General features: G+C 54.7%; 2 protein-coding genes across 2 annotated transcripts in view; both read left to right on the top strand.

Moving 5' to 3' along the window:
• The first annotated feature begins 114 nt into the window (after positions 1-114).
• LOC131820034 (apolipoprotein B-100-like) lies at positions 115-8,980 on the top strand. The gene is made up of 4 exons (XM_059155516.1): positions 115-425; positions 1,588-1,748; positions 6,892-6,962; positions 8,590-8,980. The coding sequence occupies exons 1-4, from the start codon at positions 410-412 to the stop codon at positions 8,978-8,980; spliced, it is 639 nt and encodes a 212-aa protein (XP_059011499.1). The 5' UTR covers positions 115-409.
• Positions 8,981-9,256: 276 nt separating this feature from the next.
• Positions 9,257-25,907, top strand: part of LOC131820035 (uncharacterized) — a 121,536-nt gene continuing 104,885 nt past the window's right edge. The window contains exons 1-8 of the mRNA XM_059155518.1: positions 9,257-9,385; positions 9,570-9,750; positions 11,950-12,095; positions 17,041-17,144; positions 19,599-19,764; positions 23,690-23,875; positions 24,008-24,160; positions 25,397-25,541. Coding sequence (XP_059011501.1) covers positions 9,257-9,385; positions 9,570-9,750; positions 11,950-12,095; positions 17,041-17,144; positions 19,599-19,764; positions 23,690-23,875; positions 24,008-24,160; positions 25,397-25,541 — 1,210 coding nt within the window. The remainder of the gene's footprint in view (positions 9,386-9,569; positions 9,751-11,949; positions 12,096-17,040; positions 17,145-19,598; positions 19,765-23,689; positions 23,876-24,007; positions 24,161-25,396; positions 25,542-25,907) is intronic.

A 25,907-nucleotide genomic window follows, 5' to 3' on the forward strand; every position in this document is an offset into this window, starting at 1 on the left:
GGAGAGAGACGGAGGGAGTGGGGAGGGGGTGGGAGGGACAGATGGACGGAGGGAGGGAGACTCGGATTTGGTGATGGAGTTGGCAGATCGTGCTGATGCACTGGCACAGGGGTGGCAGTAAGGGAAGGGAGTAGAAGCCCAGATGCCTCCTGCCTCCCCAGCTTAAGCCGTCGGGATGGTGGTGCTGGTGAGCAAGATGGGGAAGAGCAGGTTGGGTAAGGAGCGGGGAGGTCACTCCCAGCCCTCCGGGGAAGAGGAGAGCCGGCGTTGCCTCTTATCCTCTTGAACCCGTCAGGGTCCCATTCACAAGTCGGTCAGTGGGTGGTCCTTCTTCTGGCCTTGCCCGCCTTCCATCTGATCTGTGGTTTCAGAAATTCCAGACTCGCTGGAGAGACCGGCGGCCTCCTGCATGATGGCGTGCCCAGGTGAGCAGCTCTCCGGGGAGACCTTATCACACCTCTGGTGACCAGGAGATGGGATGGGGCGGGGGTGGTGGTAGGAACAAAGCCGACCAGCTGCCAGGTGTGATTAGGGACAGCCTCGGAGGAGGGCATGTCCCCATTCCCAGAAGAGGCGGGGTGGGCGGAGCGAGGCCAGTTCTGGACAGGCCACCTGGTCGTCAGCAGTTAGGGAAGCAAACAGCACACCCAAGGTAATACGCCTCGGGCTTGGGCCTCATGCGTCTGAGGTCCTCCGGCGCAATAAACATCTGTGCTGGGTGATTCTATTTGCATTTTGGGGTGGAACACATGAGAGAACCTCAGGCAAATTCTTTGGAGGGAATAGAGCATCCTGGGAGTGGAAGGTGTGTCTCTGTCTGAGCTCAGGAACACGATAATTCACCTGGGAGCCCCAGAGAAGGGTGGGGTGTCACACTCAGGTTTTGCAATCGGTCCCCTGGCCTAAATAGAGGGTTAGAGATGTACAGAGCTGTCTGCTCCCTAAATCAGCCCTTTCTGCCACCTCAGTGCCCCTGAGGTCAGCTTGATGGTTCTGCCCCCAGTAAGGGCTCAGGGCAATGTTCTCCTCACACACACGCCAGTCCTTAAGGCAATAGACGAGGAGTCCCAAGGTTGGCGTCCCAGCTGTGTGACGTTGCATGAGTTAGTTAACCTCTCTGGGCCTCCGTTTCTACCTGTGTAAAATGGGAAAATGAGAGCACCCACTCCAGAGTTGGTTAAGAAGCCTGAATGAGTTCACGTAGGTGTAGATCAGTGGTTCTGAACCAGCACGACTGTTCCCTTCAGGGATGTTTTGCAAAGCCTAGAGGTGGTTTTGGTTAGGGCAACTGGGTCCCCCATCCAGTGGGAAGAGGCCAACGTTGACATTTAAAGCTCTTCGAAGGAGCTCTTAGTACTTGAGAACACGGGTTACCATTTATTAAGCACTAACTGTTAATATTTTAATTTTCTTTTTGCTTTCATAGGTGGGTACAGCCCCCCAGCCTTCTCCTGTACTTGGGGCAGGCAGTTCAGGACCGAGATGGAGGGAGGGGGGAACAAGCATGTCCGGATAGTCTCCATGCAGTTGGGTACCCAACGGTGATGGGTTGTCAAGGTGACCCAGTGCCCTCTGTCTGCTCTCCAGGGTCAGCTGATCCCCACCTCCCTGTGGGCACCAGATACATCTATCAGTTTTCCACCAACACCAGTACTGGCCTGCAGGGGGACCCAGTGGAGGGGAGCGGCCTTGGCCTCCAAGGCTTGGTCCTCATTGATGTGCTGGGCCCATGCCAGATGGCCTTGTGGGTGAGTGTCTTTGGGCAACAGAGAAGACACAGTGATACTGGGGAGGGCCAAGGGGAAGCCACAGACCCCCAGTTTTCCAACAGAGAGGAGATTTCGGAGGATTCTCAGAATCAACAAGTCAGGACTCTGGACGGTGACGTGGGAACATGGCGCCATTTTGGTTGAAGGAAGTGCCCCGTGGGGGGAGTAGCAGTGGTTAAAAAAAGAGTGTCGGTATTCCGTGTAGTAAGTAGACCCATGGGATGGGGACGGGGGATGTGTCTTTGGTAGGAATGAGGGTCAAAGCTGGGGAACCCGCCAGCCTCAGGAGTGAACAAAGCCAAACCGAGTCAAGAGCCTTATACACAAATGAACACTGGAGTGGATACCCGAGGCCTGGATGGGGTCCCCAGGCCTGCTCCAGGCAGCTTTATACTGGGCACTGGGCCTTGCAGTGCCCGGGTCCACGGCTCGGGTTAAAGGCAAATGGTAGGTGATGTGGTGGTGGTGTTTGCTTTGGGTTCATTCAAGGCAGAGCTATGAGCTAGACTTGGTGGTCACGATTGCCTTTCATCAGGATTTCCCCAGAGCTCCCTTGTGTTCTTGGTAGTGGAAGTGCCTGCCCCTTCTTTCCTGTCTCCTTCCTGCTGATTCTCCTGCATAGAGCCTCCCACCCTGCGTAAATGGCCACTTTGTTTCACTGGAGTCTTCTCTCAGGCTTGAGAAGCAGTTTCGAACTGGCTGGAGCGCTTGCTGACAAGAATTTCTCAAAACTTTTTATTTTTTTATGTTTCACGTAGATCACAGGATGGGGTATTCCATGGGGTGGCTCTGAGCTGCCTCTGAATTTTTTTTTTCCTTTTTAAAGATTTTATTTATGAGAGAGAGAGTGAGTGAGCGAGAGAGCACACAAGTGGGGGTAGGGGAGGGACAGACTCCCCACCGACCATGGAGCCCGATGTGGGGCTCCATCCCAGGACCCTGAGATCATGACCTGAGCCAAAAGCAGATGCTTAACTGACTGAGCCACCGAGGCAGCCTTGCCTCTGGATTCTTAAATCATCCAGAATGTTTGGCTCAGACCTGCCATTTTGGTGGTGTCTTTGCCTGCTCGTGTTCCTCAAAATACCAGCAGCTGCTTGCTTTTTCCCCCCACAGGGCCAGTTTTCACAAAGCAAATGGTGTGCTGCTGCTGATTGATTTGGTTGCTTTGTTCTTAGCATTAAAAAAAAATTGATGGGGGGCGCCTGGGTGGTTCAGTGGGTTAAAGCCTCTGCCTTCGGCTCAGGTCATGATCCCAGGGTCCTGAGATGGAGCCCCGCATCGGGCTCTCTGCTCGGCAGGGAGTCTGCTTCCTCCTCTCTCTCTGCCTGCCTCTCTGCCTGCCTCTCTGCCTGCTTGTGATCTCTGTCTGTCAGATAAATAAATAAAATCTTTAAAAAAATATATAAAAAAAAATTCATGGGACCCTGGGTGGCTCAGTCGGTGGAGTGTTCGACTCTTGATTTCAGCCCAGGTCACGATCTCAGGGTCATGAGATGGAGCCTTTGTCGGACTCCACACTGGACGTGGAGGCTGGTTAAGATTCCCTCTCTCCAGGACGCCTGGGTGGCTCAGTTGGTTAAGCGGCTGCCTTCGGCTCAGGTCATGATCCCAGCGTCCTGGGATCGAGTCCCACATCGGGCTCCTTGCTTGGCGGGGAGCCTGCTTCTCCATCTGCCTCTGCCTGCCACTCTGTCTGCCTGTGTTTTCTCTCGCTTCTCTCTCTATGACAAATAAATAAATAAAATCTTTAAAAAAAAAAAAAAAAAGATTCCCTCTCCTTTTGCCCCTCCCCCTGCTGCACTCTCTAAAAAATAATTTTTAAAAAAGAGGTAATGTCCATTGTTTTCAAGAATACAAAAAACTGGCTTTTATCAAAGATTTTTGGTAAAAATGGAAATTTTACGTGCATGCAGGAAGTCATCAATTAAAGTGTGAAAAGAAGTTTCCAGAACAATGAATTTTCACAAACAAAACATGTGTGTACTTAGCACCAGATCAAGAAATGAAACACAAACCCTCTAACCTTGCCCCATTCTCCCTTCTGGTCACTTTTCCAAAGATCCTGCTGAGTTCTAACACCGTGAATTAGTTTGGCCTGTCTTTGGACTTTTTTTCTCTGATGGCATCAGGTGGGATGTTCTTTCTCTTCTGTGTCTGGCTTCTTTTTATTCTTTTTTAAAAGGTATTTATTTATTTGAGAGAGAGTGAGAGAGAATGAGCAGTAGGATGGGGCAGAGGGAGAGGGAGAAACAGACTCCCTGCTGAGCAGTGAGCCCGAAATGCGGCTCGATCCCAGGACCTCAAGAGCATGACCTGAGCCACAGGTAGATGCTTAAACTGAGCCACCCAGATGCCCTTAGTCCTTTTTAAAAATTATGGTAAAATATATATCACAAAGTTTACTAATTAATTAGTTATTTGCTTAATTATTTAAGCAGACTCTGTGCCCAGCGTGAAGCCCAATGTAGGGTTTGAACTTAGGACCCGGAGATCAAGACCTGAGCTGAGATCAAGAGTCAGACAATTAGTGGCACCTGGGTGGCTCAGTGGGTTAAAGCCTCTGCCTTTGGCTCAGGTCATGATCCCAGGGTCCTGGGACCGAGCCCCGCATCGGGCTCTCTGCTAAGCGGGGAGCCTGCTTCCTCCTCTCTCTCCGCCTACTTGTGATTTCTGTCTGTCAAATAAATAAATAAAATCTTAAAAAAAAAAAAAGAGTCAGACACCTAACCCACTGAGCCACCCAGGCGCCCCTCCTATTTCATTAACCATTTTCAGTGTATAATTCCGTGGCAACAAATGCATTTACGAAGTTCTGTAAATGTGTACGCACGTACAAATTACATATGTGATTACAGCTACCGTCTCCAGCTGCTTGTTTATCATCCCAAACAGAAGCACTATACCCACCACACAGTAACACCCCCTTCCTCCTCCCTGCCGGCCCCCTGGATCTCTAGTTCACTTCCTGCCTCTGGGAATTTGCTGGGGAGGTGCCGCCCAGAAGTGGAAACACTTATCACCATCAATACCGCCATCAACATGTCAACGTCTGTGTCTGGGTTCTATCACTCAGTGTAATGTTTTCAAGGTTCATCCACATCACGGTCTGTATCAGATCTTCATTTTTTTATTGTTATATTTTAAATCAACATATAATGTATTACTCGTTTCAGGGGTACAGGTCTGTGACTCATCAGTCTTATACAATTCACAGTGCTCACCATAGCACATACCCTCCCCAATGTCCATAACCCCACCACCCTCTCCCTACCCCCTACCCAGTACCCCCCAGCAACTCTCAGTTTGTTTTCTGAGATCAAGAGTCTCTTATGGTTTGTCGTCTTCTCTGGTTTCATCTTGCTTCATTTTTCCCTCCCTTCCCCTGGGATCCTCTGTCTTGTTTCTCAAATTCCTCATATCCGGGAGATCATATAATTGTCCTTCTCTGAAAGACTTACTTTGCTTAGAATAATACCCTCTAGTTCCATCCATGTCATTGCAAATGGCAAGATTTCATTTCTTTTGATGGCTGCATAGTATTCCATTGTATGTCTATATCACATCTTCTTTATCCATTCATCTGTTGATGGACATCCAGGTTCTTTCCATAGTTTGGCTATTGTGGACATTGCTGCTATAAACATTCAGGTGCATGTGCCCCTTCGGATCACTGCATTTGTATCTTTAGGGTAAATACCCAGAGTGCGATTCCTGGGTCATGGGTATTCAGATCTATTCAGATCTTCATTTTTTTAAATATATATTTTTAGAGATTTATTTATCTTAGAGGGGGAAGGAGTGGGGACGGAGAGTGAGTGAGAGAGAGAACCAGATTCCTTGCTGATAGGGGAGTCCATTGTGGGGCTCGATCTCACAACCCTGAGATCATGACCTGAGCCAAAATCAAGTTGGATGGTTCACGGACTGAGTCACCCGGGCCCCCTCCTTTTAACCATTTTGAAGTATACAGTGCAGTGGGTTTTCAAAAACGATCTTCCATGTCTCTATGTTTCTATGGAAAATCTGGGGCATATGGAATACAGTCGCAGTGGGCAGCTTTCAACCAAGTGGTCGGTCCGTAAGTGGTGTCCGTTCCATGCCTGAGGGATCCATGGTCCTGGACAGCCTCTCGGGGCCAAGAGGGACTGTATTTCACCCCAACATTTCAAGCCTGGGCGACTGAGGAGATGACAGACCCTCCGCTGGCAGAGGGGAGCTGGTTTGCAGGGGAGAGAGGAAATGGGTTTTAGACAAGATGTGTGAAGATAAGTCACTTTGGAAAAAGCAAAATCCTGGGGCAGGGAAAGGTCTCTATGATGCTCTAATGGTGGATGCGTGTCGTGGTACGTGTGTCCAAACCCACAAATCGCACCCCCCCCCCCCCCGAGTGAGCCCCGGTGTAAACCATGGGCTTCGGGTGGTGATGATGTGTTTGTAACGTGTGCCATGCTGGTGGGGGTTTCAGTTTGGGGTGGGGGGCGTGGGTATGGGTATCCACAGGGTATATGAGAAATCTGTACACCCTTCTCAATATTGCTGTCAACCTAAGACTGCTCTCGGAAGAGTCTGTTTTTTACAAAGTGGGACCCGTCAGGTTAGGGAGGCAGTTTTTAGGGGCGGTTTTATTTTTCTTCTTTAGGAAGTCCACCTTCTTTGGCAAGAAGGACACACGCACACCCACACACACGCGTGTGCGTGCGTATGCCCGTGGTGCTGTGGGGATATCCAAGTGTTTTATTCATGGTGGGCAAAGTCTTTTTTTTTTTTTTTTTCTCTGTTTGTTTGCTTTACAGTCTAAACCTGTTTTGTTTTTATTGGGTAGTCATAGGAATCTCTTACTCCAATTTCCAGGGCCTTTTGGACAAAAGGAGAAAGTAGGGTGAACCTTTACTGGGGAGCGGTAGGCCCTGGCTATTTTTCCTGTTTACCCTTTGGAGATACTTGGCCTCCCCCACCTAGGAACTAGAACCTTCTGCCCAAGGGAGGGATCTCTCTGCCTACCCCCCTACCTGGGGCTGTGTCTCCTGCTGGACCCCAGAACTGCTTTGTGTGTAGGGGAGCTAGTGAGGTCCTGGGTATCCTGGGAGAGGTCCCTGACTCATGGGCCTTTCCGCTTCAGCTCCAAGAATTCCAGGTGACATCTATCCTGGGGTCCGAAGTGGCAGTTCTGAAGGACTCGGAGAATTTGAGGTAAGACACTAGGCCTTGCTCCTCATGGGACAAGACGTGCGAGCCCCGTATCTTCTTCCAACAGCTGCCAGGTGCTGGCTGCACCAAGTTAGATTGGAAGAATGACACCCCCTTTGATTTTGACCTTGTAGGCTCCCAGAGCAGATCATCAATGAGGACCGATGTAGGAGGCTTAAGTGACGCTCAGTGGCCTTCCCTTACCTGGTGGATGGAACTCACCTTCCATTTCCCTGCCAATCACCCCCAGCATGTCCAGATTCTGTTTTAGTCAGGCAACCTTGGGCATTGTCCTTGAGTGCATTCTGGAAGACACTGGTATCTTCCATTAAAGCAGCCCCCCCACCCCCAATCTCTGCTGAGATGGGGGTTTTCTTGGAGACCCATGGCCTTTCCCATCCCAAGCTAAGCCTCCCTTTTGTGATCCAACCAAGGACCAAGCCTGGAATTCTCTCTCCGGCTTGTTTCCCAGGACTCGCTGACAGTGGCCTCTGTGGCCTCAAAGCTCAGTCCAGCCGCCAGACTGAAGACAAGTCCATCTCTGCAGATTCCTCTTCCTTTTTTATTGCAAATTCATTTGTTTAAAAAAAAAAAAAAGGCTTTGTGTGTGGGGGGTGATGGTGATGCAGGGTTGGGGGACGCTGTGGGGGCAGTGGATCCCCGCTGAAAGGCCTAGGGTGGTCTCCTCCCTGGGGGGAGTGCAGGCTATTGTCCGTGGGCCCCTCATCAGAAATGCTAAGTCACGGGGCTGGGGGCTGTCAGCTCCTTGAGGCCAGACTGACATTTGCGATTCTGGAAGGGGCGGGCACCATTAGCATTTCTCTAGGGCCAGGCCTGAGACCCAGGGGGGCTACTCCCAGAAGGCCCTCAGATTCCTGCTGGGGCTGGAGAAGGGGCAGTGACCTCCCCAGGAGGGGCAAGTAGGGACACTTGCCTGGAGTTTGGCTCTATTCTGCCCACCCCGCCCCCCAAAATGGTGGGGACGTCCCTGCCTATCACCTCCCCTCTCCCATCCGCTCACCTGGCGGATGCAGGACGCAGGCTCCAGGCTCCGTTGGTCCCCGGTGATGGGTGGGTCTCTTTTCCTCATTTGCACAGTGATGGAGTCTCAAGTCACTTCCTGCGGTGGGTGGGGGTGGCGAGGTGGGGGGTGATGCGAGTTCTGAGACCCATGACACTGGAGCCCGCCTGCCTGGGTTCAAATCCCAGCCGGTGTCTGGAACCAGCCACATTCTGGTCCTTTCCTCTGTAACGTGTGTGTGTTGGGGGGGGTGGGATGCTAGGTGCCTCCCAGGTGGGCTGGGCGAATGAGAATCTTTGTTCAGAAAGCTCTTAAAAGTGCAGACTTGTATTCTTTGAGGCCGGGCACGCACAGGTAATTTGGGGGCAAGTGTTAATAAGGAGGGGGGCAGCTCTGAGCAGAGTCAGCTGCCCCTTGTGTTTGATTCCGAAGTTACCAGTTGCCAGAGAACACAGCTGAAGGGGGGAGCCAGGCTATTTGGGAAGATGCTGGGTTCCCCAGGGGGCTTCCTAGACCCACTGACCTAAAGCAGGGGGAGCAGGGGTACCCCGGCCCTGGCGGCCTGGCGCCTCGGAGGGCCTCTGCGTGACTCCCGCCCACCGTCCCCAGCGCCGCCCTGGGCCGCCACCCGCTGCACTTTGTCCTGCAGGCAGGGCGCGTGGCCCGCCTGTGTCCCCGCCGCGCAGAGCCGCGCTGGGCGCTGAACGTGAAGCGCGCAGTGCTGAGCCTCCTACAGGGGCTCCCAGACGCTCGCGGCCCCCAGACATTCGAAGAGGTGAGGCCGGGAGCCTGGAGGGGGGCGGGGGCAGGGGACGGAGCTGGGGGCTCACGGGGAGCTGACGGGGGGTCTCGCTCGCCCAGGTGGACGTCCTGGGCAGGTGTCCCACCACGTACCAGCCACAGGGTGCCCGACTGCGCAAGACCAAGGACTTGGCCCGCTGCTCCCTGCGCCGAGTGCGCACGTCCCTGCGCTCCCAGGCCCTGCCACGGGAGGAGGTAAGTGCCTCCGGTTCCTCCGCCCAGTCCCCCAGTCCCGCCTTCCTTCTCCTCCTCCCTCAACTCCCTCTCCTGCCCCCTCTACACAGCTCCGGGACCGGCCCCTTCCTTTCCCTTTCCTTCTATCTCCTTCACTCCACACTTGTCCCCTCCGGCCCGTCTCCGGCTTTCCTTCTCCCTCCCCCTCTGCTCCCGCGGACGCGGGCGGCCTGGCTCCCCACTTCCTCTCCTTGCAGAGAATCTGTCTTGTCGATAGTATGTTTCCAGGGAAGAAAAAGAGATGATCCTTGATGTCCTTAAGTACCAGGAGACAAAGTCTGTGGCGCAGGTGCCCGTTTCTGGGACCATCTTCCTTACCCTGCGCTCCCTCACCACCCCCACCCCCAAGCAGGCTTTGCTTGGGCTGCTGGTACTATGACCCAGGCTGGTTGGTGGTGGTGGTGGTGGTGGGTGCTGCTGAGGTCCCCTGTTGAAGGCCCGGGTGTGCCCCACCTCACTCCCTCCTGCCCTCCAGGGGCCCCATTAGCTGGCTTCCTTCCCAGCCTGGGCGCTCCCCTGAGCCCCTGCCTCTCCCTGTCCCTGTGGTCCCGCAGGCTGGCCTGGCCTCCGGCCTCATCTGCCTCCAGAGTTTCCAGGCTGGTGTGCTGAGGGAGGCCTCCTGCACGGAGCTGGACACGGTGGGGCCCCTCTCGGAGAAGGCAAGTGCCGTGCAGATGCGGACCCTTAACTCGCTCACCCTGCTGCATGAGATGTCCCTGGAGCCGGCTGTCACAGGTGACCAAGGGGGGACGTGAGGGCCCTCAGAGGAGTCTTGGGACCTCCCTTTGTGGAGGGGCTCAAGCAGGCCTAGGCTCTGTCTTGAACCGTTTCTGAAAATGGCTATCGTCAGAAGAGTCAGGTTCTTTTTCTAGAAGTTTCTCCAGAAATTTCTGCAGGCTCAGAGGGCTCAGGCTTGGTCTTGACCTTCCCCCTGGGTTGTCTTCAGTGGAGTTAGAATCTTCTGGTTTCCTGCTTTTGTGGGAAACCTCCCCCATAAAACCTTCCATCTGATGACCTGACCATTTCTGGGGAGCAGGGGGCAAGCTGACTCAGCTTTCCTGATTTTTCTGGGAAGTCTCTGCCAACACATAGCATTCCCCGGAGCCTGGCTCTCTCCTCCAGTTTTTTTTTTTTTTTTAAAGATTTTATTTATTTATTTGACAGACAGAGATCACAAGTAGGCAGAGAGGCAGGCAGAGAGAGAGAGGGAAGCAGGCTCCCCGCTGAGCAGAGAGCCCGATGCGGGACTCGATCCCAGGACCCCGAGATCACGACCTGAGCCGAAGGCAGCGGCTTAACCCACTGAGCCACCCAGGTGCCCCTCTCCTCCAGTTTTGCATGGGAAGAAAGAAGCAAGGTGGGCAGCTGAGGGCAAAAAGATAATTTTGCATGATTGAAAAACCATTTCTCTGAATAATGAAACAATGCTTCTAACTGCTGATGATTGGGAAGGATTTACTCGGGCCACGAGCTGTGCTGAGTGTTTTATGTGGATTATTTAATTTGGTTCTTATTGTGAGGGTACCATGAGGAAGGTACTGTTATTAGTTGCATTTTCAAATAAGGAAACGGTGCCTCCAAGGGTAAGAGGGCTTGTCTGAGGTCGCACGGCTAGTGAGAGGCAGAGCCGTGACTCGAACCTCCAGCTCTGTTCTGTAGCCCTGGACGGGACCCCTTGTGCTTCTGAGCCCAGGCTCACTGCTCCACTGCGGGAGAGCCTGGCAGGTGGGGATGGAGCCCAGTGGTTTCCCAGCGCCCTCTCTAGCCCCAGGGAGCACTGGCTAAGAACCTGCCTCCTGAGCGCTCCCTCGAGCACATTGGAGCCCTAAGGGGGCAGCTAGTTGTGTCCGGGTCGTATCTTCACTAGGATAGGAGTGGTTTTATTTTGTTTTTAAAGGTATATTTATTTTTTATTATTCCTTAAAGATTTTACATATTTATTTGACAAAGAGAGCCAGAGAGCCCAAGCAAGGTGGGGTGGGGGAAGGGAAAGGGAGAAGGAGAAGCAGGCTCCCCACTGAACAGGGAGCCCGATGTGGGGCTCCATCACAGGACCCCTGGATCATGACTGGAGCCAGAGGCAGACTCTTAACTGACTGAGCCACCGAGGTGCCCCTAAAGAGTTATTTGTTTTGAGAGAGAGAAAGGGAGAGGGAGGGAGAACCTCGAGCAGATAACATGCTGAGCGTAGAGCCCAACGTGAGGCTTGATCTCATCACCCTTAGATCATGACCTGAGCCAAAACCAAGAACTCAACTGACTGAGCCACCCAGGTGCCCCATAAGTGGTTTTATTTTTATTTTTTATTTTTCACTTAAAATTTTTTTAATTGGCCTGCTGTACAATTAATCTATTTAAAGTGTATAATTCGATGGCCTCTAGTATAGTCAGAGTCTTACACCTACCATGGCAACCAACTTTGCAACATTTCCGTGACTCCACAAACAAATTTCACCCCCCACCCCCGCCATCACCCCCTGTCCCCCCCAACCCCTGGCAACCAGTCTGTCTGTCTGGATTTGCCCCATCAAGACATACCATGTGGATAGAATCATAGAGTATGTAACCTTCTATCACTAGCTTCTTTCACTTAGTATGTTTCAAGGTTTGTTCACATTGTAGCAGGTGTCTGACCTTTTTGTTTCTGAAATAACCTTTGATTGCAGGGAGGGACTTCTCATGTTTTCTCTGTCCATCCCACGAGGGCTTTGGAGTTACCTTATTGGACTATCACTCATAGTGTATAAAGGTGGTTTCCTGTCTTTTGCTGGTAGAAACCGTGCTGCCATGATATTCCTTGCGCATGTCTCCTCCCCCACCTCCTTATGCCTCTTGTCAGAAACATGCAGAAGGAAGCATTGGTAGGGTTGGGGGTGGCTCTCAGGGGACATTCTTCTCATTCTGGCATTCCCCCATATGGTCATCCCCATCTAGTGCTTCCTATATCAGATCCAGATGATGGAGATGTGACTCCAAGCAGCCTGTTGTACGAATGGGAGGAAACACCGTCTCAGGCTACTGTGGTCATGGTGGCCGCATCAGTGAGGAAACTGTGTCTGGCTCAGACCACGAGCTTTGAGGTAAGTGCTTTCTCCAGCCCTAAGCCAGAATCTGGCCTGGGTCCCTGGCATACCCTGTTCTTTTTTTGTCAAATCTTTTATGGTCTACATGTTCACGATCAGAGCTGCTGTGTACAGTTGCAAAGGTTGTGCACTGCATAGCCATGCCTGGTTACACAAGCAAAAGAAGGGGTGTGTGCCAAATTTTGTGCTCAGTACAGATAGGATGTGAGCAAAGAGAAGACCTTTCTTTCCTCTCTATATGGACAAGTAGTCCTGTTGGGCTCTCAGGCTAGCTTTCTGAATGGGGGAGGGATGTGGCTGAGTGACCACTTTGGACTAGGAGTCTCAAGCAGAAGACACTGGAGTTGAGACCTGGGGTGGTCTCTTTGAAATCTAGGGGGAAGGAGTTCTGAAAAGACCTTGGAAAGGCCAGAATCCGGAGCCTGAGCCCTGAGGACAGGTCTGGAGAGCAGGTCACCCAGCCTCCCTGGAGCTGGACGGTGATGTCCAGTGGGGCGGCTCCTGCAGGGTCTTACGGTCAGGATGATTTCTAGAATGTTCCAGCCCACATACCGACCTTTCTCCCACCATCCTGCCCTTCACAGCACTGGTTGCCACCACCACTGACATTGTGGAGAATTCCTCCGCAGCCACGATTTCTGCCCCAATCCAGAGTTGCTGCTGACTTAGCATGGGAGCTCCGGCCTCCCATGGAAGGCATGAGAGATACGGGGATTTTTCTGATTCAGGCCCCAGCGCCTGTGTGCTGAGAACAGAAAGGGGTGTTTTTCCTCTGGTCCCGTAACAGCCTGGGAGGGTTCCCACTATCCTTGCTTGCTTATTCCAGATCATACCCGTTTCACTGGCTGCTTACGCAGGACCCAGGATTTGGGGAACCAGAATTGGTCACTCGGGATGGGCAGAGCTGGGCCTCTGTCCGCAGCTGTAGGCATGGTGCCGAGTGTTCAGGTACACCGTCACCTTCCAAATCTCAGCCGTCCTGGCAGCATGGGGCGTGGGCGCTTCTCAGGTACACCGATGCCCAGACCCTGGGCCCCGATACTCGGACGGGGCAGGTGTGGGCTGGGTGCCTTGGAGGGTGTTGTGCAGAGGAGGGAGGTCACGATCTGATGTGCATTTTAACGCTCACATGCAGGCTGGGGCTGGAGAATGGACCCAGGGCCAGGCAGGTTGCCGGGAGCCCCCCTAAGAGGTTCTTGCAATAATGCGGGGAGACGTGACATGAAGGACGATGGTCTGGGTGGCAGGTGGGAGGCAGGGAGAGAAGGTTCAGATTCTGAAAGACCCTGCGAAAATATATAATATTTAACAATATATTGAATATGTAGGGAGGTGATACTGTCTTTATTAACTACATATTAAATATGTAGTAGAAAATATTGAATAAGCAGACTGTATTACATATGAGTATATCGAATGCAGAGTGTGCACACACGCACATATGCACGCACACACACACACTATACGTTTTGTGTCTGTGTGGATATCTATCCTTGCTGTTTTGGGAGGCGGGTTCCCAGCTTGTCTATCTGGTGGGCCTCACCGGGGGCTTCTGTGGGAGTCAGAGATTAGCCCATGGGAAAGGGGCCACCTGCCTCATGAGATGGTCCTCCAGGCCACCTGCCAGTAAGTGACTGTGCCGGCCATCAAGCCAGGTGGCCTGCCCCCACAGTGGGGTTCTTACCTTGATGCGACTGGCCCCCTGGGCCAGATCATTCTTTACTGTGGGGGCCCTCCTGTGCACGGTAGGGTGTAAGCAGCGCCCCCTTCCCCAGTTGGGAGCACCAAAATGTCTCCAGGTGCTGCCCGGTGCCCCTCTTTGAGAATGGCCGCTTTACAGCCTCTGTGCTAACTGTCGTGCTGCTGATCCTCGTGACCCGCTGGGAAGCCGCAGGACAGGCCTGCTTCCTCTCGTCTGGCCCCCAGAGCACGCTCTGACTCCCAGACTGGGCATTTCCCCCTGGCAGAGGTGACTCAGGGTAAGGCATGCTGCGAGCCTGCCGCTCCCCCTCCGGGAGACTGGCAGCACCAGCCCCAGGGGGCACAAGTCCACTGCTGTGTATTTATAGCTCCAGGAAGGAAGTACATTGTTGCCACTGGGGAGGTCCCCCAGGGTGGGGGTGAGTGGCTGAGGACCTTGTTCCTGAAAGTGGCTTTCCAGGGATGCCTCAGTGCTCAGCAAGCAGCTCCTTGCCCCCACCCCCCAGAGGGGTGAGGGGGGCCCCGCCTGGTTGCCGGGGGAACCGACCTCCACAGCTTCAGCGTGGAATGCCCCTGCCCCTCTCCATTGTCAGTGGGCAGGAGACAAGATTGGTTTTTCAGTTTGGAAACAAAACCAGGACTCTGTGTTCAATAGAGAGCAAATTCCCCAGACTGACCCTCCGCAGAGAGGCCCAGGAGCTTCGATGTGGGGAGCAGCAGGCTGCCTAGCCGTGTGCATCAGGCAGCGATGCTGGAGGAGGCCTGAGCAGAGGCAGGGTGGGTCAGCTCCCCCCTACAGCCTCCTGAGCTCCCCCTACCTACCGCCCAAGGGCGGTAGGACTCAGGGAGACAGCACGGCTCAGGGTTAGCATCCAGTATTCTAAGAATAGGGAGCCCCAAATCATGGGTCTTTATTAAACGCCAACTGTGTACAGCCAAGGGTAGGTAGACCATGGTGTATCAGAGCTGATGGTAGGAATTCTGCAGCCCGGTTGTTCCATGGAGACATTATGAGCGATTGAATTAGAAATAAGTCCCATTAGAAACAAAAGTAGTGAGTACTCAGAACCGTCCCTTGCCGGTGACCTCCACCCTCGAGGTCGTTCGCACCTGCTGTCGGCGCCTGTGGGAACAGGACGCACCATGGCGCCTCCACACTGCTCTTCCCGAGTCTGCATCCCGTGCCGCCCTTGGACCGCTGGGGAAGGGCCGCAGCGGGTATATTGGCACCGTGGAAATCAGCAACTGCTACAAATCAGGGCTTTCCTTTCTCTTGTGATTTTTGGGTTTTTGTTTGTTTTTACTCCCCCTGCCCCCACCAACCCGGAGGACACTGGTTAAGACTGTGGGTTTAGGGGGCGCCTGGGTGGCTCAGTGGGTTAAAGCCTCTGCCTTCGGCTCAGGTCATGATCCCAGGGTACTGGGATCGAGCCCCGCGTCGGGCTCTCTGCTCAGCGGGGAGCCTGCTTCCTCCTCTCTCTCTGCTTGCCTCTCTGCCTACCTGTGATCTCTGTCTGTCAAATAAATAAATAAAATCTTTAAAAAAAAAAAAAAAAAAAAGACTGTGGGTTTAGGAGCTAAGTGGTCTGGGTTCACTTCTTGACTCAGTGCTGAGACCCCTTGCCCCTGACTTAAGTGCTCAGAGAGTCGCAGATCTTCTCGGTTAAGTGGGGACGGTGACAGCTGCTCTGCATAGGGTGTTGTGAAGGTCAAACGGTCTGATGCGTGCACATGGCCTAGAAAGGTGCCTGGCGCACAGCAGGGGCTCCATTCAAGGTGACTGGTGCTTGTGGTATTAGTACTGTGTGTTCTTGTTATTAGTGGATAAACTACTCTCTTCTTTCCCTGCTGAGGGGGGAAACCAGGATGAGCTGTTGAGATCCTTCCAGCCATGCCTGGCTCTGGAAAGCTAATCTTGATGCCAACACTTCGAGCTGGAGGCCTCCCTGGAGGAGGCAGCGTGCTTGGCTAGGGACAGCAGTGTGCGTGCTAGCTGGAGGACTTAGAAGCATGTGTGTCTGAGCCCAGAGGATCTCGGGTGTTGCTGGGGAAAGGAAGCCACCAGCTGGAAGGAAAGGGGTCTGAGCCCTTCCAGAAGGCACGCAGCAGGCCTGGAATTGAGAGGCCCCAGGGTAGCTGCCCCGAGCTGGGGGGACAGAGTCTTCAAGGCTGATAGCAGTCAGGGCCAGCCGTCACCTCCCCACCTCCCACCCCAACAAGGGGCTGGCTTGTGTGTTCTGCACAGGGAAGGAAAGACAGCACTAAGAGTAGCCACCAGCTCTGCTAACAGAAGGCACATTATGGGAATGCTGCCTGGACCCTGGGCGGCAGACGTGCTGGCAGGAGTCCGGGGGTGGGCTGAGCTGGCCGGTGAGGGGTCTGGTTTGCAGCCTGTGTCTTGCTGAGCCAAGCCGTGTGCACGGAAACTGGGTCCCCACCACTCAGCACAGGAGGCTTGAGGCCAGACATGCCGCTCTCAGCCCCAATGGACCCCTGGGTGTCCAGGAGGTGGGGTGGGGGTGGGGGAAGGGCTCAGTCCTGGCCTTGGCCAAACCTGGGGAAAGCGTGGGTGCTGCCAGCAGCCAGCCAGGACCAAACCATGTATCTCCTGAGACCTAAGCGGTGCAGGCTCTGAATATAGTCCTTTATTTCCTTGGGCATGTTTGGACCTTAAGGGACCGTGCTGGTCAGGCCTGCCCACAAGAGAGAGAACCTGCAACATCGTTCTTAGGCATCTCTGCTCGGAATTCTGAAAAACGTTCTTGTATTTCTTTTTCTCGATTATGTGTTTCTTTCATTACGAATACTAGAAATATTGCTGTCTCACTATACAAAATCTGCTAAGACTCCTTGTAATAACTAGATACGGTCACGGTGAACACTTACTGATTTTATTAGAGCATAAAGCCCACAAATGCGGATATCCTGTCTGATTTTCTCCCCACCGTGTCCCTGGCTCCTAGTGCAGGGCCTGGCACACAGTAGGCGCCCAATCAATGCTCGTTAAAGAGTAAAAATGGGCCAGCCCATGTGTCGAGGATTCCATGGAGAAAAGCCCAGACCATGTGGCCTCATTTCATTGGGTCTCAGGACACCTTGGGCGGAAGATGATGCTAATGCCTTTCCCACTTTCTCTGCAGTCCTGCGCGATGGCAGGGGAATGGCTGAGATGACCCTGGTGTCCCCTCCTGCCCCCCTAGGTTGCCTGGTTTCTCACGCTGCCCCTCCCTCTGATTCCCAGGCTGCAGAACTGTTCTCGACGCTGGTGTCCGAGCTCCAGGGCCTCTCCCTAGACGAGCTGAGGGCACTCTGGCGACAGTCTTCCTTTAAATGCCGGGACAACTGGTAAGGACCTTTCTGCGGGGAGGAGGGGGACCAGGAGCTGGCTGGCAGTCCGGGGGACGGGGGTGGGGCTGGCTGATCTTGACACTGTCCCAGGTCCCCGAGGAGGCGTGGACGGTGATATCTCCTCCTCTCTCATCCCTGGGATATTGACTTGTCCTTCACTCTGGGGAGGGCTGCCAAGAAGGTGATTAAGCAGGGAGCTTGGAGGTTCCCACGGGCCCGAGCCCTCTTGGGACTGAACTGAAAGGCCTGGCAGGATAAATACAGGCTTTGTTCTCTCCCCAGACTGGGACCCTCTTGCCTGGAGCTGGAATTAGCATTCCAATGTGCCTCGGGTCCCCCTCTGCCTGTGGGTGGGGGGAGCTAGCCAGGCTAGGATCCCACCACCGGGACCCTCCTGATGTGGGGCCTGCAAAGGGGTGTGTAGAGACCCCAGGGGCCAAGTGGGATCTCTGAGGAGCTCTCTGAGCTCAGGGCTGTGCAGGTGGGTGGCAGCGGGGGGAAGCTTGGGGCTCCTTCTGGAAGTCCAGCCGCTCTCTAGGCCCCGAGATCCAGACGTCTGGGACTTTCTCAAAGGCTATCAAGAAGATCTCAAAAATCTTATTAGCTACAAAATATGAAAGGGGGGATCCCTGTAAAGTCAGCATTGCCAAGTGTCTAACCGAATGACTGCAAAACGGAATGGCAAAGTCATCTTCTGAAACCCTCTCTCTGTATTCTGGCATTTTTATTTTTTCAAACATTATTATTTTTTTTTTAAGATTTTATTTATTTGACAGAGATCACAAGTAGGCAGAGAGGCAGGCAGAGAGAGAGAGGAGGAAGCAGGCTCCCCGCTGAGCAGAGAGCCTGATGTGGGGCTCGATCCCAGGACCCTGGGATCATGACCTGAGCCGAAGGCAGAGGCTTAACCCACTGAGCCACCCAGGCGCCCCATATTTTTTCAAACATTATTTATTTGAAAGAGAGGAGGTGTGTGGGGTAGGGGAGGTGCAGAAGGAGAGGGAGAGAGAGAGAATCTCAAGCAGGCTCCACGCTGAGCAGGGAGCCCAATGCGGGGGCTCAGTCCCATGACCCCGAGATCATGACCTGAGCTGAAATCAAAACTTGAACATTTAGCTGACAGAGCCACCCAGGCGCCTCCGTATTCTCTGATTTAACCCCTGCAAGGATCCCATGGGCTAGGCGGCTTTATTCTGTTTCCTACTTTACATGTGCAGAAGGAAGCCAAAGCCCAGAGGAGGGTTGGGAAACTGGCCCAGAGTCACACAGCCGAGATGAGATTTGAACTTAAGTGGTCTGGGCTTCTCCATCTGGTACCCATGGGCTTAAATAGAAGGGATTCTGACTTAGGCACGTTTTAATGTTGTCTGATGTAGGCAAGGGCCTGGAGACTTTGGGAGGAACTGCCTCTTTCCCCAGTGACCTATACCTGGCCTGCTACTCTGGATTTTCCTACAAGCCCGTGTCTCCCCGGTCCACGTAGAGGCTGGGAGTCAGGGAGGCGGGAGACCCATCCCAAGTCTAGGAGTTTCTGAGAGCACAGATCCTTTTGGAGGTCTCTTGCCTCTGCTGTCTCCTCCACACGGGACCAGAGCGTAGTTCTCCAGGGCCCAAATCTGTAGGGAAAAGAGGAGTGCGAAGGTGGGAGGTGGGAAGAACAGGTAGGGCGTTACTCGGACAAAGTGACCTCTGTGTTTCCAAGGGCTCCTGGGCACGTCGGGGCAGGTTCATTCACCAGCATCCCCATTTTGCAGATGAGCAAACTGAGGACAGGGACCATTTACAGGCAGAGGGTGGCTTGGCGGGTTGGGGTGGGGCATCTGGTCCTCTCCAGTTGCCGGCGTCACTCATCAGGGGGTGGGTGGCCCGGTCTACCCACAGCTGTGTGCCCTGCTGGCTCATGGCGCCTCCTGTTTCTACTGTGCCCCTGGGGACTGTCCTCTCCTTCGGCCCCATCCCTTGTCAGAGCCACCATTGCATAAAAGTTAAAAACCTTTTCTGAGCTTCTGAACCTTTTTGCAACCCACAAAAAGAAAAGAAGAGTCTTGATGTTGACCTTGGGGAGAAAGCACCTCCTGGCTTTGGTTTCCCGTTTGACGGCAGGGGTGCCGGCCCCTCCCTGGTGACCATGGCGCACCTTTTAGCAGAACAGTGGGCAGGGCTCGTGTTGCTGGAAATCACTCTCTCCTGGGGGCGAGGGTGGGGGTCAGACCTGCCAGGGTTTGGATTGAGCTGCACTTGTCCCTGTAGATCCTAAAAGCTAGGGTCTCAGCCCTAGCTCAGGGCTGTGTGGATGTGTGATCCTGGACATGTGTCAGGGTTTGTGATCCTGGACACATGTCCGTCACACTTCCTGGAGCCTCAGAGTATTCCCGGGATGCTCAGAGGAGGCCTGGAAGGCGCTCTGCAGGTGCAGGCCACCTCCGTGACCTCCCTAGGCATCTCTTGTAGGCAGCCGCTGGTGGACGCCCTGCCCTCCTGCGGCTCCGAGCCCTGTGTGGGCCTCATGAAGGACCTCATCGTGTCGGGGGAGGTGGAGGCAGATGAGATGGAGGCGTGGCTCTGGTCGCTGGCCTTCGTCCCACAGCCCACGGATGCCATGGTCCACACGCTGCTGGTGAGCACCCCGCCCAGACCCGGCCCCCCACTTGGCTGCTGAAAGGATACCGGGGGTGACCCGCTTCTGTCAGGCCTTTGTGCCAGACCCTCGTGGTACCGGTGGGGACAGAGCAGAGAGATCTTGGGTTTGAGTCTCAACAGTGTTCTGCCCGCTGGGTGATTCTGAGCAGGTGACCTAACCTCTCTGAGCCCGTTTTTCTGATCTGGAAGAGGGGGATGGAACAAGTACTTTCCTCCTGGGCTGGGGTTCAGACACAGGATGGTGCACGTAAATTCGTTCTCCCAGAGTCCAGTACCGTATCTGAGCACTTTAACATGAGAGCCACTCTTGTTACTGTAAGCACTTAAGTCCACTGAGTCTTGAAACCAAGAAACGTGTGTGAAGTCAAGGCTGAGGGTTTGTTAACAACCTGGAGGTCTTAGTGACCCTGATGATGCCTCTGGGAGGTAGGTGCTGGGATGGCGCCCCTGTGGCAGGAACTGAGGCCCCCTGCTGCTCCCCTCTTCTCCATGGGGTGTGTCCTCGCTTGCCCTAGGGGCACCATCTCTGGTCGCCCCTCACCCTGCCGTGCCAGGCAGGTTGTGGGTGAGGATTCAGAGGACACCAGCAGGGAGCAAGGGTGATCCAGATTTGGACCCCAGCTTTGTCCCTTACTGCGATGACCTCTAACCACGCACTGAACTTTTCTGTGCCTCAGTTTCTCCATCGTGTGGTGGGGGCAACGGGCGGGGAGACTCTTGTGGATTAAGGAGTTGTGATGTGTCCCAAGCGTCTTGCATGCGGCAGGGGACGCTGCTGTGACCCCTTGTCAGGGAGACACAGGGAGCAGAGCCGGCGGGGTCCCTCTGCTCACAGAGCCCAAGATCTTCACCCCTGCCTCACCTGTCCTCCAGGCCAGAGATGACATCTCTCTGGATGGGTTTGCTCATTCTCTTGTCCCGTCCACAAGGATGTGTGCGTGCCGGGTGTGTGCTGGGCCTGTGCTGGGGGTGCGGGCTCGCTTGCTGCAGCCTGGAAGGGGTGGGGAGTGGATGGGGGGAGGGGCCAGGGAAAAGAGGGAGGGGGTTAGAGAAGGGTGGAGGAGGGGGATGGGAGGCAGGCAGGAGAGGGTTTGAATATACTTTTGATTGTGCAATAACTTTTTGTGTTCGGAAGAGTTGCAAAGCCAGTACAGAGTTTCTGTGCATCTATGGCTCAGGGTCCCCCAGTGTTAACATCCGCCATCACCAGAGTATCATTGTCACATCCAAGAAATTGATGTCAGTATGTTGTTATTAACCAAACGCCAGTGGTTCAGATCCCACTGCTTGCCCCACAGACTCCGTCTGTGGCACGGTCCCAACCAGGGCCCCCCACTGCAGGGAGGGGCTGCGTGTTTTAAATTACGCATTAAACCACACAATCAGGAGACGGCGCCCAGGCGTCCTGCCTGATGGTTTTTTTTTTTTTTTTTTAAAGATTTTATTTATTTATTTGACAGAGATCACAAGTAGGCAGAGAAGCAGACAGAGAGGCAGGCAGAAAGAGAGAGAGAGAGGAGGAAGCAGGCTCCCCGCTGAGCAGAGAGCCCGATGTGGGGCTCGATCCCAGGACTCTGAGATTATGACCTGAGCCGAAGGCAGAGGTTTAAGCCACTGAGCCACCCAGGCGCCCCTGCCTGATGGTTTTACACCTGCGCACCCTCTCCTAGAAGACGGGAGGACATTTCCCGCTTCTCCCCTCCCATCTCATGCCCCTCCCCATCCCTGACCGCACAGGTTGCAGGGATGCTGCCCTTTCTGGCCTTGACTCAGTTTTGCCTGCTCTTGACCTTCATACCGTGAGCTCACGTGCATCTCAAGTGTGGCTTCTTTCTCCCGCATCCTCTGTGAGTCTCGTCCATGCTCTGCGCGCATGCGTGCATGTGCACGTGCGCGCGTGCACGTGCATCCCCATGCAGGTGCGTGGGCGCGTGCATGTGCGTGCGCGCATGTGCAGACTCTGTTCCATTGCTGGGCCGCATTCAACCTCTTTGCGGTTTCTTCTCCAAATGGTGTCTCTTGAAGAATGAGAGTTAGAAGTTCCTGGTTTGGAAAATCCAGCCTAGCGGTCCTTCTGAGCTCCCCAGGGTGCTTTCGCCTCCTCCTCCTCCTCTTCTTCTTCTTCTTGTTTCCTACTAGTTTTGCGGTTTGGCGTCTTGGGGAGTGTTGTTTTGGGACAAGAGGAGTGAGTATTCAAGTCCCATTGGAAAAGGGAAATCGGTTGTGAAGGAAGCCTGGCAGTTTGGGGCAGACCCCCCCAGGACGGCCATCCACTCAGGATCATTTCTGTCTGGGCTTCTCCAGGAGCCTTGGCCTGAGCTGGCCTGGCTGTTTGGGTCCTGCAACGAGTGGAGTGGCTGCAGCCACCCGGCCTTCCCCACGGGGTTCTACCGTCTCTCCCTACCGTCTCTCCGGTTCCATCCGGGTCTGGGAGCCGGGAGGCCCTGAGTCCACCCCGCCTCCCCTCCGCAGCCTTGCTGGAGCAGAGCCTCTGGCCAGCGGGAACCCTCCGCCCATGTGCTCAGTGGCTTCTCTCCACTTTCCAGAACCCCGGCGCTCTCTCCTCTGTATGCAGAATCGGGAGGGTTTGTCTTCACTTGCCCCGTCTACACTAACGGTGGACGCACTTTTCCAGGCCACACATCCGCTTCCTTTCACAAAGAAAACACGCACTTGGAGACTCCTATACCCCAAGGACACTCCCCTGAGGCCACACGGGGCCACACACACCCCCACTGAAACATATGGAGACATACCCACCAAGATGAACACACACATACCTGAACGTGTAGACGTCCACACCCAGATGCATCATATATGTGCACCCCCCCACCCCTGGAATCATAGGGACAAGTGGGGACAGCCACCCGCACCTGGCTACACACGTGCCTCCCAGGATACACTGGGACGGGTACATATACACATCAAGACACGCGTGTATATACACAAGGCACACACTGATGTTGGCCCATGTGCACACACACGCCCTGGGACACACTCAAGCACGTGCAGCTACATGCACAGGGTCACGCGCCCCAGGATAGACGTGTGTGCTGGAGGACAGGTGCACACCCATACGAGAGAACACACACGCTCGCTCATACCGCCCAATGAGCTCACACAGGCAGAAGTAATAGAGACTTAATTCCCCATTCTGGTCCTGCAGCGCGCGTCTGCTGCTGGGCTCCCGTATGCTGGCTGTGCGCGTCCACCTGCCGCGTGGCCGCCGCTCCCCGCATGCCGGACGCGCGTTCTTCTTGCCCTGCAGCACTGAGTCTGCAGAGAGCACGTGGTGGGAACATTTACACCCCAGAAATTGGCAAGCGCTCCACGCTAGGGCTGGCATTTTCCCCAGGGTGGGGGGCGGCGGATTGGTTGTTAACCATTTACCCTAATGTCTCTGGCCACTCCACCGTGTCCTGCTCTGAGGACGTCCCCGCCAGCGCCTCGCTCCTCCCACCTGGTGGCCACGCCCAGGGATTCTCAACTAGGGCACTGTGGATGGTGGGGGTGGGCCTTTCTTCATCGTGGGGGCCGCCCTGTCTAGTAGAGGGCCTCTGGCAATAGCCCAGGTCTTTGCCTGCTGGACACCGACAAGCCTGCTTCTCAGGCGTGACGGCCAAAACCGTCCTCAGACATGGCCCAGCGCCCTGCCCCGGGTCAGCTCAATGGCGTGGTCTTCCCTCCTTGATACATAGGGCCACCCGGGTGCTTTAGGAAGGACACTTGTGGACAAGTCCCCGCTCGGAGTAGCCTCTTCAGACTCTCAGGGGGGCCAGGCCTCTGTCTTTTCAGGAATCCTTGGGCAGCCAGGGTGGGGGCTCAGCTCTCTGTGGGGAGACCTGGGAAGGGCCACCTCACCAGCCTTCTGGGCTTGGGTGGGGGCCGGTTTCTGTCCCCAGCCTCTTCTGCAGATCTCAGGGACCAGCCCCAGTGCCTTCCTTGGTGTCTCGGCCCTGACGCACAACCTCTGTGCCTCCCTGGATGGGCCCTGCGGACACCTGCCTGGTGTCAGCTCCCTCGTGAAGATGCTAGGAGAGGCCTTGGGGGCCAACTGCACCTTCCGCGAGCCCTCAGACCCTGAGCAGGTGAGGACAGGCAGAATCCTGGGCACAGCCCCTTGGTGGGGCCCAAGCCACGCAGGGGAGCCTAAGGCTGCGTGGGTGGGCGGGCTGAGCTCCCCCACCAGGCCTCAAGGCCCCACCGTCGTCTCTTTCCAGCTCCAGCTCGTGCTGAAGGCGATTGGCAATGCGGGCCTGGCGGCCACAGCTCTCACCCCAACACTAAGTACCTACGCATCTCAGAGGGACTGCCCCCCTGAGGTCCGGCTGGGGGCCATCCAGGCCTTCCGGAGGGTCCCCTGCTCTGCAGATGTGAGCTCCTGCTTGTCATCGGCTAGGGTGACGATGGGGCGACTGTGGGTCTTGAACCACCATTTGCCAGTTCACCTCTTTATGTGTTCATTCATTCGTCACATGTTTACTGAGCACCTACTATGTGCTGGGCCCTGGTGTGAAGGAGAGCCCATGTCTCTGTTCTCACAGATCCCGTGTCTGGTGGAAGGCACATACTTGTCCAATAAGCACACAGACAAGCATATGATTGCAAACCACAGAGAAGCCATCCCTGCAAACCCTCTCGTTCAGGGGGTGGCGAGCTCTGGACCGCAGGCCCCTCCTCGTTTGCTGCCTGTTTTGTACACAGTGCTTTGCTGGAATGCGGCTGTGCCTGCTCTCTGTGTGTTGTCTGTGCTGCTGTCTTGCTCTCACTGTGGAGTTGAGCAGTGGCAGGAGAGACGGTATGGCCTGCAAAGCCAGAAAAATGTACCATCTGTCCCTTTGCCAAAAGGTTTGCTGGCTCCAGGGAGCCACTAGCCAAAGTCTTTACAGTGACCTAGCAGGGTCTGTGTGCTCTGACCACAGGCCCGCTTAGCACCTTGTGGGTTCATTTCCTTCTTCCTTCACCCCCCACTGCTTCCAGGCACGCCAAGCTGCCTGTTATTCCTCAGGTACTCCAGGCCCACTTCTGCCACAGGCCCTTTGCATGTTCTGTTTCCCCTTCCCTTGGGCATCCCCAGGCTTCCCTTCTTCACCTCCTGTAGGTTTTTGTTTAAAAATCACTTTCACCTTGGGGTCTTTCTTGGCTCTTTCACCTGAAACTGCTTTCCCACTTAATTTTTCCCTTTTTAGTACTTAGCACCTAATGTGTTCTATACTTTGCAACTTAACCTTGTTTGCTGTCTGTCTTCCTGCACTAGAAGGTAAGCTTCGGGTGGCTTCCATCACCTAGCACTGTGCTGGGCACATAGTAGGTGCTCAGTAAATATTTCCACAAGAGTGGATGGGTGGACGGTTGTGCTGGGAGGACTGGGGGAGGATGGGCTAAGCAGTGACCCTACCACTGACCACAACTGGCCCACAGATGAGCGTGTCGGGGAGGCCTCCTGCGGTGAGTACTTTGTGACTTCGTGTGAGCTGGGACAGGGCAGCAGGGCCACCCCCACGCCCGGCCCCCAGAGCCAGAACAGCTCGGGGGACCTTGTGCTACTGAGTGGAGGGGGATGGAGGTGGACGGGCCCCAGGTGATGGCCTTTGCTCTGCCCAAGCCAGCGAGCTGCACTCTCCCATCTATACCAAAACCCTGAGGAGGATGCCGAGATCCGCATCAACGCCTACCTGGCCCTGATGAGATGCCCTGGCGAGGCCGTGTTTGCGCAGGTGCGGCGGACCCAGGCAGCCGAGCGGTCCACCCAGGGTGAGCAGGGCAGCTGGGAGAGGGGGTGCTGGGGCCGGCCCAGAGCTTCCTGGAGGGTGCTCTCTTAACCCCATCTTGCTCTCCTGTTCTTGCCACCCCACCTGGCCAACTGGCCTGGCATACCCCAGCCTCATACATATGGCAATGGGTTAAACTTTCACGCATCTCTTTTCCTCTCTGGTCCTCCATTTCCTCATCTGTAAAAAGGGATGGAAGTCAGTGGCTTCCCTTGTAGCTCTGGTCAGTTTGCGACCTAGTACCTGGAAGGGAGACTCGAGACAGAGAAGGGATGGCATCTGCGAATCTCAGATCCCTGCTGGGGTCAGAGAGTTTCCTTTAAATGGGGGTCTCTGGCCACAGTTCCTA

This window comes from Mustela lutreola, chromosome 17, assembly GCF_030435805.1.
Source record: "Mustela lutreola isolate mMusLut2 chromosome 17, mMusLut2.pri, whole genome shotgun sequence".
In the NCBI taxonomy this organism is placed as follows: Eukaryota; Metazoa; Chordata; class Mammalia; order Carnivora; family Mustelidae; genus Mustela; species Mustela lutreola.